Consider the following 12,537-nt stretch of genomic DNA (forward strand, 5'->3'; position numbering starts at 1 on the left):
TTCCAAATCGGTCAGTTACTCAAAGTGGTAAACTGTTGTTCACACTATGGGGGCAATAATACTGACTGAACGCACGCACCCCTTAACCACCTGGGCCTGTCGACTGCCTTGCTACCTCACTTATGTTACGTAGCTCTGGGTTGTTTCGAAAAGCCGGCTGCATTTCTTCACAGCAGAGAATTAAAAAGGGTAATTTTAATTTACCTGACCGCCGACCGTCAGCTCCGCATCCTGGGACCTCCGACCTTGGCGCCTTCATGGAAACCGTTACCCCCGCCCTCCGTCCTCAGCCAATCCTGATCGACACAGGGCATGGTTACTTTCTGCCCGCCTGCCCATTAGGAGAGCGAGGTTTCGCTCTTCAAATGGGCATGCACAGGCACAAGTGCGCATGCGTGGGCAAGGCTGAAAAATGTGCCTCCGTCCCCACTCGTGCGCATATGCTGCTGCCTGCACCAGACAATGCCTTATGCCTGTCAGTCAACATGACACAGGACCGCCCACCCCCTTCAGACTCTGAAGGGGGTGGGCCGTCCTGTGTCATGCTGACTGACAGGCATTTGTCCCTCGGTGTTTTGAACTTAAGTAAACTGAGAGTTTACTTCAGTTCAGAGTACGCCGAGGGAGCTGCGGGTGCGGGCGGGGGGGCAACGCCCTAACGCCCCCAATGGACCAGCCGCCACTGGCGGAGGGTGAAGCTAAGCTACTACCAGCAGCGGTGAGCCATGGACGGTAGTACAGACAAACTGAGACCTGTTTGTATTTTGCAGACAATGTTTTTCCTGAAACCATTACTTTGTTTTTTCTGCTCCTGCTGATTGTGTAGCGGCATGAGGCAGTTAATTTTGATTTGTGGTGTGCGCTGCATACCACTCCAGTCTACAAAAGGTCAACTTCTCCACAAAATCACATCGTTTTCCCCTGAATGGAAACGATAAATGAGAGGTCAGTGGTTTGGGAGGGAAGGTTGACGAATGTGGGATATTGAGGAAAGCCGTTCAGCCCTACGGTGAAACGAAATTCTCATGGTCTGTTGTGGGGGTGGGGAATTTTTATATTGGGTATGTTGAATTTAGGAATGGCCAAAATAGGTTTTATAATTTTCACAAATGCGTAAATCTGGGTTCAGCGAATACAGACAAAACTGAACTGAATCAATGTGTTTCTGTGAAAATGGTGTTGTTTTGCCTCCATTCTATTTTTCACAAATTGTTTTGTTTTCAAGAACGATTCGTTTCTACACAAATCAATTCATTTGTGACATAATTTGATGAATGTGTGTGAGCTTGTTTTCTTATTTGATGTATTTTCATGGAAACGTTTCTATGCAAATTAATAGTAAGCATGTTGCCTTACGATAAGGAGACATATCCGCATTGATTAATAACATTGGTAATTATTTTATAAAATGTAAACAATGCACCTACTCGTCTATCTCACATCATTGGAGCCTTTGGCCAGTAGGCGACTGCCAAGCTCTGCACCTCGTGCATGTACCCACTAAGTTATCTTATGGGGCATTTCTTGTGGTATGCAGGATAACCGCAGTCATCAGCAGTAAGTGCAATCACCCAGAGGGCTATCTTAATCGAGCTAAGATCTCCTCCCTGCGGGTTTTGTGTATTTCTATGCAGTTAGTATAGCAGAGATGTCTTTATGGGGTGCAGGCCGGACTGAGTGGAGGCCCGTTTTGTAGCAGCACAGTAACTTTAAAAGCATCAACTGCAGAGTCCCTCTACATCCAGTAGTTTCAAGATAACTCTAATGAGTAATGTTTTTCCTGGAGAAAGATCACAGTTTTGACTCATTGAAGGTAGCTGCACAGAGGGTTCATATGCCTGCTGGAAATAACATGTACTATACAGATTACAGAACAGCAGTTGATGTGCATAGCTTAGTGGGTTACTGCTTTTGTCACAGAGGTCCTTCTGTTACTGTGCAGTTCATACATTACAAGTGTATCTAACACAGTAGCTGCATGCAAGTTACCTGGTACAGGTTAGAACGTTATGTTTTTTTCTAAGTCTTTCATTATCCTAATGTTGCTAAAAAAGGGTTTGTTTGGATATAAATAAATTCTTATTAGCAAAGCTAACACTAACCACTGTGTTACGTCTGAATCCTGAGTTTGTGTTTCTCCATATCACCAAGCGCTCTTAAAAATGCCTACTAATATAGATGACCTGAATCCTACATCTTGTAGTCCCCTTTGTCTTATGTAATATTTTCTATACAATGATTTACACAAATATGATTCATTGTTAACTCAAAGTCTGTTATGCAGTTCTATGGTTATACTGAATAAGCAGCTGCCTAAGTCATTATCATATGTAATCTCTTTATTGATGTCATAACTACTGTTTCGTAATTATTTTATTAACCTTCTCACTTTCTCAAAATTGTTTGAAAATGCACCATTTGCCCACACTTGTTTAAAAATGTTCTTGTGGAGAGAAGCCCCCAGAAACACCCTTATGGCGATCATGCTCGCTTGCTACTCTTACCACAGGGCACTCAGAACTTTTACGCCCCACTAGTTTCAAATGTCACCAGCCGCCACTGTCCTTGAGGTCTGTAAATTGAGTACCATTAAGTTATTACTGACACTGTATAATATAGTGCTAAGAAATCACAGAAGTACAGTATGAAGTGCTACATAAAGTAACGGAATACTTTCAATATGTAGATTTTTTGCTAGGTTTCCTTGTTGGCTTCTGTCAAACATGTTCACAGCATTCATCAACATTTTTAGCCCACGATGGGGCTTTAATTTAAAAAAAAACTAAAGGAAATGAAAGTATCAGGTTCTTTCATTATTATTTTTAAAAAATGTAAGCAGAGCTCCACTTTAAAGTTTCTTCATCAGGCCTACCCGACAGATGTGGAGACTACACTGCACTGCTGAGGCCCGGGAAGGGGGAGAACAAAAAGTCCTTAACTTGTACGTCACAAACTGAGAGCGCCTCCTGAATTTCCAACAAGTGGTGAAATCTTCAATTAGTGGGGAAAAAGAAGAAAAACTATCAGAAACATCTGATACTGCGACCACGACTCGGGAAACTAATTTTTTTGTTACAAGAAATAGAGCCAGGGCCAATGCATGTGTTGGTCTGGTTCAGGGGAAACTGATTACGGTTTGCGACTTCATCCGCAAGTGAATGTTGTAACCATGAGGAACCTTCTCTCCGCCCAAGGCAGATGTGTTATAAATACAAGATTGTTGTTTCACCAATAATCCTAGAAGTTTTGTTTTCTCGCCTCCCCCCCCCCCCCCTTCCATTCTCCACACTGGTACATTCCTACAGTTTAGAATGCAGCGTTCTGAGGTATTCTCCTGTGAGAAAGTAAGCAGGAAATGGTGAATAAAGAGCTTTTCCTGACTTACCTGTGCTGAGTCTTATCTACGACAGTGCCTCACTCATCTGTAGACACTTTATGAAATAAAAGAACTGATATAGGCATAGAATGGTGATAAAATGAATTATTAATTAAAAAAATAGACAAAACGTAAGGATTCTGTGCACACTGGCCTATGGGCATATTTATAAGCCCCTATCGCCACAGGAAGGTCACTTTTCATGAGGATCCTAAACTTAGCGGGAAAGGGCGTGCAATGGGTGTTGCAGTGGGCGTTCCACTGCAACACCCATTGATTTTTACGCTGCCCCCTATTTACAAAGGTGTCGGAAATAGGAGGCAGCGCCAAAATTAAGATCATGGAAAACCTGGTCTTAACATGGCAAAACGAGGAGAAATTGTTAATTTCTTGTTTTTGCTGTTTCTATGTGTGCTGCATTACAATGCAGCACACATAGAAACAGCAAATCGCCATGAATGATTGTTTATGTGCAGGAAGGTGTCCCTTCCTGCACATAAACAATCATTAACAAAACTACGATTTACAACTTCTATGTGTGCTGCACAATGCATCACACATAAAATGTACAATTTGCCGTTGTGGATTGGTTTTGTGCAGGATGGGACACCTTCCTGCACATATACAAGCATTCCCTCCAATGCAGACACCCTTGCATTATGGTGCAAGGGTGCCTGCGTTGGGACTGGACAGTCAGATTTAGCACCAGCGCTAGGGGAAATGCAAGGGTGTGCCGCACTCTTGTGAATACGGCCTTTCAACCAACAACGTTATAGGCGCCATCTTGTAGAGCTGAGGGGGGGTTGTTTCACCTGAATGTGCTTTCAGTTGAATAGCATTCATACCTCTACATCTTATAATACTATTTTAACATGCAAAGATGGTCGTTATTTTTCGCGTGAGTGCGCTGTGACACCTTTAGGAAGGGAGGATTCTCTTTTCTGAGTAATACGGCAATTGGTCTGAAGGATTTGTGTCCTATCACATGATTGGGGCATATTAGTTTCTACTCAGAGTAATAGGAGGTCATCTAAAAGAAATGTGCTTCTGGACGATATTTCGTGCTCTGGCAAGAAGGGTGGAGAAAATGCGACTTCAATACGTGATGTCGCTCTCTAAGAGTGGCCTGCAGCGAATATCTCAGGGTCGCTTTACGCAATCAACTGGATGGATTGGAGTGATGTAACCAGGGCACTTGAGTTGTGTCATTCTGCAGTGGCTGCGTTGTCTGCACAGTATAGGATTTGCCACACTGCTGACCTATCAAAAAAGTTTTCTTTTCTAGCTCAAATGGATCAGAAGTTACTAAACTAAAGACTCCACATGTGCAGTGGGGAAGCCAGGATGCCATGGACCAGGGTGCAAGCAAGAAGAAATGGCCCTTTGACTTCTGTTGGGGTCGTAAAATACAGTAATTATCAGAGTTCAATGGACTTCAGTGCTCTGTGCCCCGGTGCCGCTGCACCTGTTGCATCATTGGTAGCTAATTGCTGGTCTCTGTGCTGAGGTGTTAAACTGGTATTAATGAGGTGAAACTTTTGCCCAGACAGTGTTAATGTGTGTTAAAATGACAAAATAGTATAATGATACTACCAAAGAATATGCTGCACTAGACAGTCTAACTTGCTTTTTCTTGCACAATAATGATGTCAACCCTTCCACATAATTAGCAACAGCGGCTGGTGACTTTTAAAAGTGGTCGGGCATTTCACGCTCCGTGTACGATCGCAACTAGTAGCACAGACTGCATTAAGCGCAATGTTTTATACAACTTACCTTAGCGCCTGCCTTCAACTTCAATAAGCTGTGCCCAAGCTTTTCTGCTGCATAGCCCGCGCTCCCTGCGCCACGCTCGGATACCTTCTCAATTCAAGTGCAGATGATGTTTCTATAAGTGAACAGTAGGACAGCAGCACCCGATTGGTTAGAGCGGGCATAGATAACGCTCACAGGGAGGCTAAGCTCACTGACGTAGCCCGTGATCCAAACCAATCCCGATGCTGCTTTCATACTCTTTGTATAAGTGAACAATACGCCAGCAGCATCCGATTGGTTAGAGCGGGCAGAGACAACGCTCACTGGGAGGCCGGGCTTACTGATGCAGTGCTAGTTGCAAGAGCTGAAGTACGCATGTCTGGTTGGCCGTGGTTAAAGAAACGCGCCAAACTGACATGCGCACTTCATCTCACAGGGACAGGCAGGTTGGCTGGCAATCATCATGCCTTAGCGAGCAGCTCACTTCTCTACCCGGGGTAAAGTAGTGGGCAGAACAGACAGAGAGCAATACTTGACCCGTATGTGACAGCTCGTTCACACATAGCGGGTCAACGCCCCTAGCGCTCCTTAGACGAGCCGCCCCTGGTAACTTGGTCCTCCATTGTCACACAATTCCATGGCCTGTATATAATGTCCTCCTAACTAGAATTGGCTGCAGTGGCTGTCTCCACTGAGTGAGGAGATGTCCTCTGACAGGAATGGCTGACCGAAGTGACTATGAGTGAAACAAAGTCCTCTGCTAATATGAAGTCTCAGCACAACAGAGCTGTGGTAGGTGCCATCTTTATCTAAACTTTGAATGGGTTGAAGTGGTGGCCTTCTGCAATCCATTTAATGTTAATGGAACGCCACCTGTCTCGTACGATTAAAATGAAGGCCTCCTAAGTGCTTAATTTATGAAAGAAAGTTTGCAGGAGCCGGAGTCTCTGCTCAGAAGCCTGTGGCTTGTGCAATTAAACGTCAGCGCACCGAATACCAAGGCCGGTAGTCCTTCCTCCATTAACAGACACTCCCAGTCCCATTTTTTTTCCTCCCGCAAGTTCCTGCTTTCTATTTGCTGTGCTTTTTGCCATCTTTTTCTTCCTCTGTCTTTCCGATTTGTTGTTTTTATCCCTGTTGTATTCAGTAAATATCTGATCCTGAACAATAAGTGCTGGTCCACAAAATAGGGCTTCCCAAAGGCAAACACTGGCTCAAATTAAGCACTGGACATGAATGGAGTACAGCTATGAAGGGATTGCCTTCTGTCTACGAAATGGTGCCCTCTAGTATGAATGGGCAACACTGAAAGCCACACTGAGTGATCTAATGAATGGGCTTGAGTGATTGTCACCTCTTTATCCCATCCTCTGATAGAAATGATATGGAACGTACTTTAAATGAAACCCCAACCTGTGCTCGAAGTGCAGGGGATCCATTCGGATCCCAAACCCGGCAGTTCTTTTTGAGTCAAAAACGCCCCGGACCAGTGAACTGTGCAGACTTGATGAAAACACCAGGGCACATTCATGTGTGTGGCACTGTAAGTGCTTGGTATTCAGTGCATCTACCTGCAGGGGCTAGAGGGGTCTCTTAGTTTCAGTTCCCACTGGGTGCAACATAAATGCCTCAATGTAAGGGCCATCAGCACTCCATTTGTTGGAGCCTTTTTCCTGGCTAGGGGCTAGCTGAAGCTTCAACAACTAGATGCCAGAAAGCAAACACAACCAGCCTGTCACTTCACAGGTACTCAAGAGAGAAACCATGATTTGGGGCAGGTTGTTAATTTCCTAAGCCTTGTAGGGAAGGTATACCTGCACTGTAAGAATGTCAGATAACCATTTATATAGCACTTACTAATAAATAGTTGTAACTGCCCAAAGGAGGCCTTTTTTGCAGCCATGGAATAATACAACATTGAGAATAAAACAGCAAGGCTCTAAACTTCTGCTTTGCTGTTTACACGAAGCTCCTTGACGCCAGTTTTTATCAGCAGGCTATATTAAAAGGATTGTAACTTGTGTCACAGTAGGGTTTGTTTATGCAACATAGGCTGTAACCCTCTGAGCTACCTGCATAAAATGCCCATCCGTGTAGCGCCTGCTACAAGCTGTGCTTCCCAGCAGGCACAATAGCCTTCTATTCGGTGTTGTGATTAGTCAAAGCTGTGACTAGGCTACTTACAGAACTCTCCACAAAGTGCATTGAAGCCCAGATGTATCGCCTCTCTCTTACAGTGACGCTGCCTCCTCGTGCCCAGCCAATAACGAATGAGAACACTGCCTGGTGTTCAGGCTTGGCTGACTGAGGGCCTCCAGCCCTCCTCAATAAAAGGAAATAAACATCTTACCATCAGTGTCACACACTTCCAAGCAGGCCTTGGCCCCACCACCCCCTTCCACTACTTGCCTCTATTTTGTAGTCGAATAACCGTCACGTGACTGCCTGTCACGGCGCGGGGTGACGCTAAATACTCCATGAGGCTGTCAATAATTCGCCATTGCCGTTTCTTTCTCCCAAGCCCAGCACTGGTAGTCACTAAAGCCAGACCTCTACAGTTTGGAAACCCTGGACTGTACAGGTCGCACAGCTAAAGCAGTCTGACAAACAGACCGATTTCTGTGGTTTATTCTGGGGCTATTGAAGTGTGCGTGATGACGTACTGGATTCGTGACGCCATTTGAAACCTTCCTGTCACATGAGTGCAGGCACAACTTAACGCTTGTGTCACACTAACGCTTGTGTCACACTATCAGAACAGAAACCTCGCTGCTTCAGCCCTGCGGCAGGCAGCTCAACAGTGTGCGCATAAAATGAGCCAGAAAGAATCTACACAGCGCCAAGACACCCCATGGGAGTGAACGACGTGCTAAACAAATATCCCAAATAAATAAATAATTTGACGATAAAACATTGCTTAAGTTACTAGCGCAGAGGAGTAGCTGTAACGCCTCGGTGATTATTAGGCGCAGGGATGTGTCCAGCTTCGTGGCACTAAGGAAGGATACGGGAGTATGAAAGGCTCAGCCAGTCCCTCCCTTTAAGGTTGCAAGCTGAGATCTGCAGTATGCGCATTAACCCGCTGATATACCTTACCAGCTGCTGAAGGAATTCAGTTTCAGGCAGCCCACGCAGTGTTCCAGCCCCTGAGCGTCAGGGTGCATGCTTAGCTCTCTCCCGTAGGTGCATTAACCTATTGACCGGCATGAGACGGATGAAAGGCAGAGAAGGATGAAAGGCAGAGAAGGATAAAAGGCAGAAGTGTACGATCATGCAACTCCTCCCCACTTCCTACAAGCATAAACACAGGCAGAGAGACAGACAGAGATATCTGCAGTGAAAGCTCACTCACCCAGCTATATGAATGAGTGTTAAACTGAGGCAAACATCACTTTCCTAAACCCGCCTCCGGTGAATGTCCTGTTCCTCCCCGTACGAGCGTGCTAGCTCCAGCCGTCTGCAGCCACATTTGGCAGTGCTGCTCACACACAGACCCAGGGCTCTAAAGCTGTGAATGAGTCTGTTAATGCGGCGACGAGGAAGAGGGGTTTTAATGGGCTCCGCCGCCCCAGCCCGGCCATTAAAAGTTGAGCGGGCGGTGGAAGCGGCGGGGCCGGGTGCAGCCTGCCATGTGTGCGGTGTCAGGATGATGGATGCGCGGGGGGAGCGGTGTGCAGAGTGGCTGCGCCGCCGCTCTCCGGCGGAGGCCCGCTTTAATCACGAGCACTCCCCATAAAAGCAGAAGGCAAGGCGGGAAAGGAACAGCCCCTCCAGGGAGGACGTGGTGAGGAGCTGAACGCATCTCATCTGCCAAAATACAACAATTAGGGAGAGCTCAGGTGGGCAAAGAACAGCAAGGGCGCGTTTTACATAGCGGCTAAACACCTGGGTATCGAGGCGCTGCTGTGCTAATGAATGTTACTATTGCCAGCCACATTGGCACCGGCGAAGGGTAACACGCAGAGTTTTGGAGCTTTCTGACGTCCTGCGCACAAACCTAAATACCTCGAAAAATACATATTTGATTGGGGAGGGGGGTTCTCCTACTCCCAAGCCTGCTGACAAGCAACAGATTTTTTAGACAGAATTAAACTGTTGTGCTGCTGTTTAGCAAAAAACACATACACAAGGAAAATGCAAACAGCGCTTCCAAGCGATTAGCGTGCAAAGTTTTGCGGTATATCACGTGCAGGTAGTGTTTAGCCTTAAAATTCTCCACAACACTATTAAAAAGTGTGGCGCAAACCAATTGAATACCCTCCTCAAAAACACCGACCACTGTAGTGAAAACACAGGACCAGAAAAACAATTTGAAAAGAAGCTGAAGTTTGCAACAACTGCGGCGCCTGGGTGCAGCCTGGACGGGGTACGGGCCCTCGCAGGGTTCATTCTCAGAGGGATAACTAACGCCACGGGTGTTCTATAGCGCCTCTTAGGGGGTGCCTCATCACACCGCCCCACTGACGCATCACTGACGAGCAGGGGGAAAGATCGCTGTGCTCTGCCAAAGTGTCAGGTCACACACACAGCAGGTGGTACACACACCGCACCCCTCCCCCGCAGCGCTGGACAGGGTGCGGACACAGCGATCAGCGCCTGGCACGCACTCTGGGCATCTCCTCACCTCCGCGTTGACAGATCTGGGAAGATCTTTACGACTGTGGGGGTGAAAGTTATGGTTGCAGACACCTGCTGACCCCCAAATGTGACAACTGAACTAAAAGTCCAATGGTGAGACTCACTGGGACAACGATCCAATGAGGGAGTGGGTGAATCGAACATTCATTTATACAACGCAATCAAAAACAAAGGTGCCTCTAAGCGCTAGAAAAATAACAAAGTTAATACAAGGCGCTGTATTCAGCAAATGGTGTTTCGTGGACAATCTTGTGCCCCCCAGCAAACCCTCGCGCCCCCAGACATCCACTTCTGGTTCCATGACAGTGTTTGAGTGTGCAACTCAGAGCACAGCGCCACACCCACACACACAAACTCTTAGATCGCGCGCGCCGCACACCCACGCGTTACTCTTTTCCACAAACACGGGCACCCCATGCCAGCCCCGTCACCCCACAATGTGCCTACCTCTGGGCTCCACCGGTGGTCCAGGAGCCGGCGCGCCTCGCAGTCCGGGCACAGGGGCAGAGATCTGTTGCAGAGACGGCTCCCTCACGCTCCCCTGAGTGGAAGAGAGAGCGCTGAGTCTGAAAGTTACGGCTCGCAGCCATTAGTCCATCACACGCACCCCCCCCTGCCAGTGAACCCGGGCCATTGGCCGGGGGGAGCTCACGTGATGCCCTGCCAATATATCGAATTTCATCTTCGCGTCGGTCCCCACCTCTCCCCCCCGTCAGTGGGCTTCGGGAAGCAAGTGTCCAACTTGACAGGCTGGGGTGAGGCTGGCAGGGCAGGTGCCACAATGATGAGCCCTTACCCCCAGGACCTGCGGTGCGTTGGGGAGGGCAGTGCCACCTACCCAGGGGTGTGCAGTAGGGGGGAGCCCAGGCTGCAGGATCCACAGAAGTCCTACAGTGCCAGCTGCACAGGAGAAGGATGGGCGTCCTCCGGCCCAAGGGGGCAACTTCAGCTATCAGTGCATGTTCACCAACCCCACCCACACCACCTGCGGCACCCACCCAGTCAGCAGGCGCCTCAGCGCCCCTACAGCTCCCCCCACCCAGGTGCCGCCGCCTTCCCCATACCAAGGAGCCGTGCCAGCTGTGCCCACCCTTGCCAGCCCGCCCCCCACAACACAGACTTTCCTGACTGCAGATCGTCGGGTGCACCGGGGTTTCTAGGCGCCCCTCAGGCCTTCCAGTACCCAGGATGTGGGCACGAACACTTCGGATTCCTCCTGTCCCTGCCCTCTGAAGACGCGAGGGCGGTTTCTCCACAGGACACCCACAGCGACCCTCGAACTTTTGACTGGATGAGAGTGAAAAGGAACCCGCCCAGACTAGGTGAGATGAACAAACTTTACGGCCGAAGAGAACACTTGAAGGAAATGTGACCTGCGTAGTTCTATCAAACCACCGCTGAATATTGGGTGACACACTACACAACATTAGCTCATTCGTCCTAATTTCAAGTTGTTTGAAACTCACCTAACAATATCAAGGCTATTTATATAATATATATAATATACTATCTCGTAGGAAATACGAATTTATTATGTACAGTTTCAAGCAGGTGAAGTCGCAAAAAGAAAAAAAGAATGTAAATGTTTAGAAAATATTACAAACATTTAAGTTCCAGGAGGAATTTAGAGAAACGTTGCACATTTTAACGAAATCCTGTTTCCTTTCAAGAAAAAGAGCAGTTACTTTAGTGAAATACAAACACTGTTCTATTTTCCTGTGTAAGAAAATATAATTTTATAATACGCACTTTTGTTACATTTATTTATTTTAAGGAGTGTTAACTTTAATAAAGTGTGTGCTTCGGGAAGGGAGTGTGCTACATAAAGCGTTAGTACCCCCAAAGAAAAAGGAACACACTTATGATTATGTTTCCTCCCACCCCTTGCCCAATTTGCCCAATATTTACCACAATTGAAGTCCCCCCGCGCCCGCGCCTGTCCCCCGCCCCAAAGCCACGTGCCTTCTTAATCTCTGCTTTCTGAGGATCGGTTTCTAGAAGCTACTTGGAGATTAAGACGTGCTTTGGAGATAACTTCAAAAGTCAAGTGTGTTTGAGATACACTCGTGAGAGCACAGCTGTTACCGTTCCTACACGCGCACCATGGGGTTTGTTCATCATTATCCAGAGGCTAAAAGTATGAAATAAATCTATCTATCTATCTATCTATCTATCTATCTATCTATCTATCTATCTATCTATCTATCTATCTATCTATCTATCTATCTATCTGTCTGTCTGTCTGTCTGTCTGTCTGTCTGTCTGTCTGTAATCTAGCTCAACAGGAATCTTCAGGCATGCATATACACACACAACTACATGCCCATACGCTGTACACACGCGCACCTGCACACTTTTGTTGTTATGCACAGTCTTTAATCGATATAAATGTGAGTTGGGTAATAACAAAATACGTTATTGCTAAAGCCCATGTCCGTGTTCATTCGTAACTGGAGTTCTAAAATGAGGTGCATACGAATACTTTCTATGAGTGTGAGGATGTGTTGGAGAGAAACAAACAAAGGACAAGAAGTGCCTATATTTCTTCAAGGAGTATGGTGTAGTGGGTGCTAAGTGTTTTCTAGGGTTTACTATCTTTAGACGGTGTGTAGGAGGGGGCAAAAAGAACAAACAATGGGTTGAAAACACGCAGCAAAAGAAGCGGAGTGAAAAGGACGCAAGGCACAAAGAGAAACAGTAAGAAATAAAAGTGCGGATGTGTTGAAGTGCCATTTGTGTCCATCACCTTAAACGTAATACAAATAAAG

The 12,537-nt window shown here is 46.8% G+C and overlaps 1 protein-coding gene across 1 annotated transcript in view; it reads left to right on the forward strand.

Annotated features, from left to right (window-relative positions):
• The first annotated feature begins 10,180 nt into the window (after positions 1-10,180).
• Positions 10,181-12,537, forward strand: part of LOC144829274 (uncharacterized) — a 74,812-nt gene continuing 72,455 nt past the window's right edge. Inside the window, exon 1 of the mRNA XM_078688230.1 lies at positions 10,181-11,091. Within this exon, the coding sequence (XP_078544356.1) occupies positions 10,185-11,091 (907 nt within the window). The 5' untranslated portion in view covers positions 10,181-10,184. The remainder of the gene's footprint in view (positions 11,092-12,537) is intronic.

Source organism: Lissotriton helveticus, chromosome 1_1 (genome assembly GCF_964261635.1).
Source record: "Lissotriton helveticus chromosome 1_1, aLisHel1.1, whole genome shotgun sequence".
NCBI lineage: Eukaryota > Metazoa > Chordata > Amphibia > Caudata > Salamandridae > Lissotriton > Lissotriton helveticus.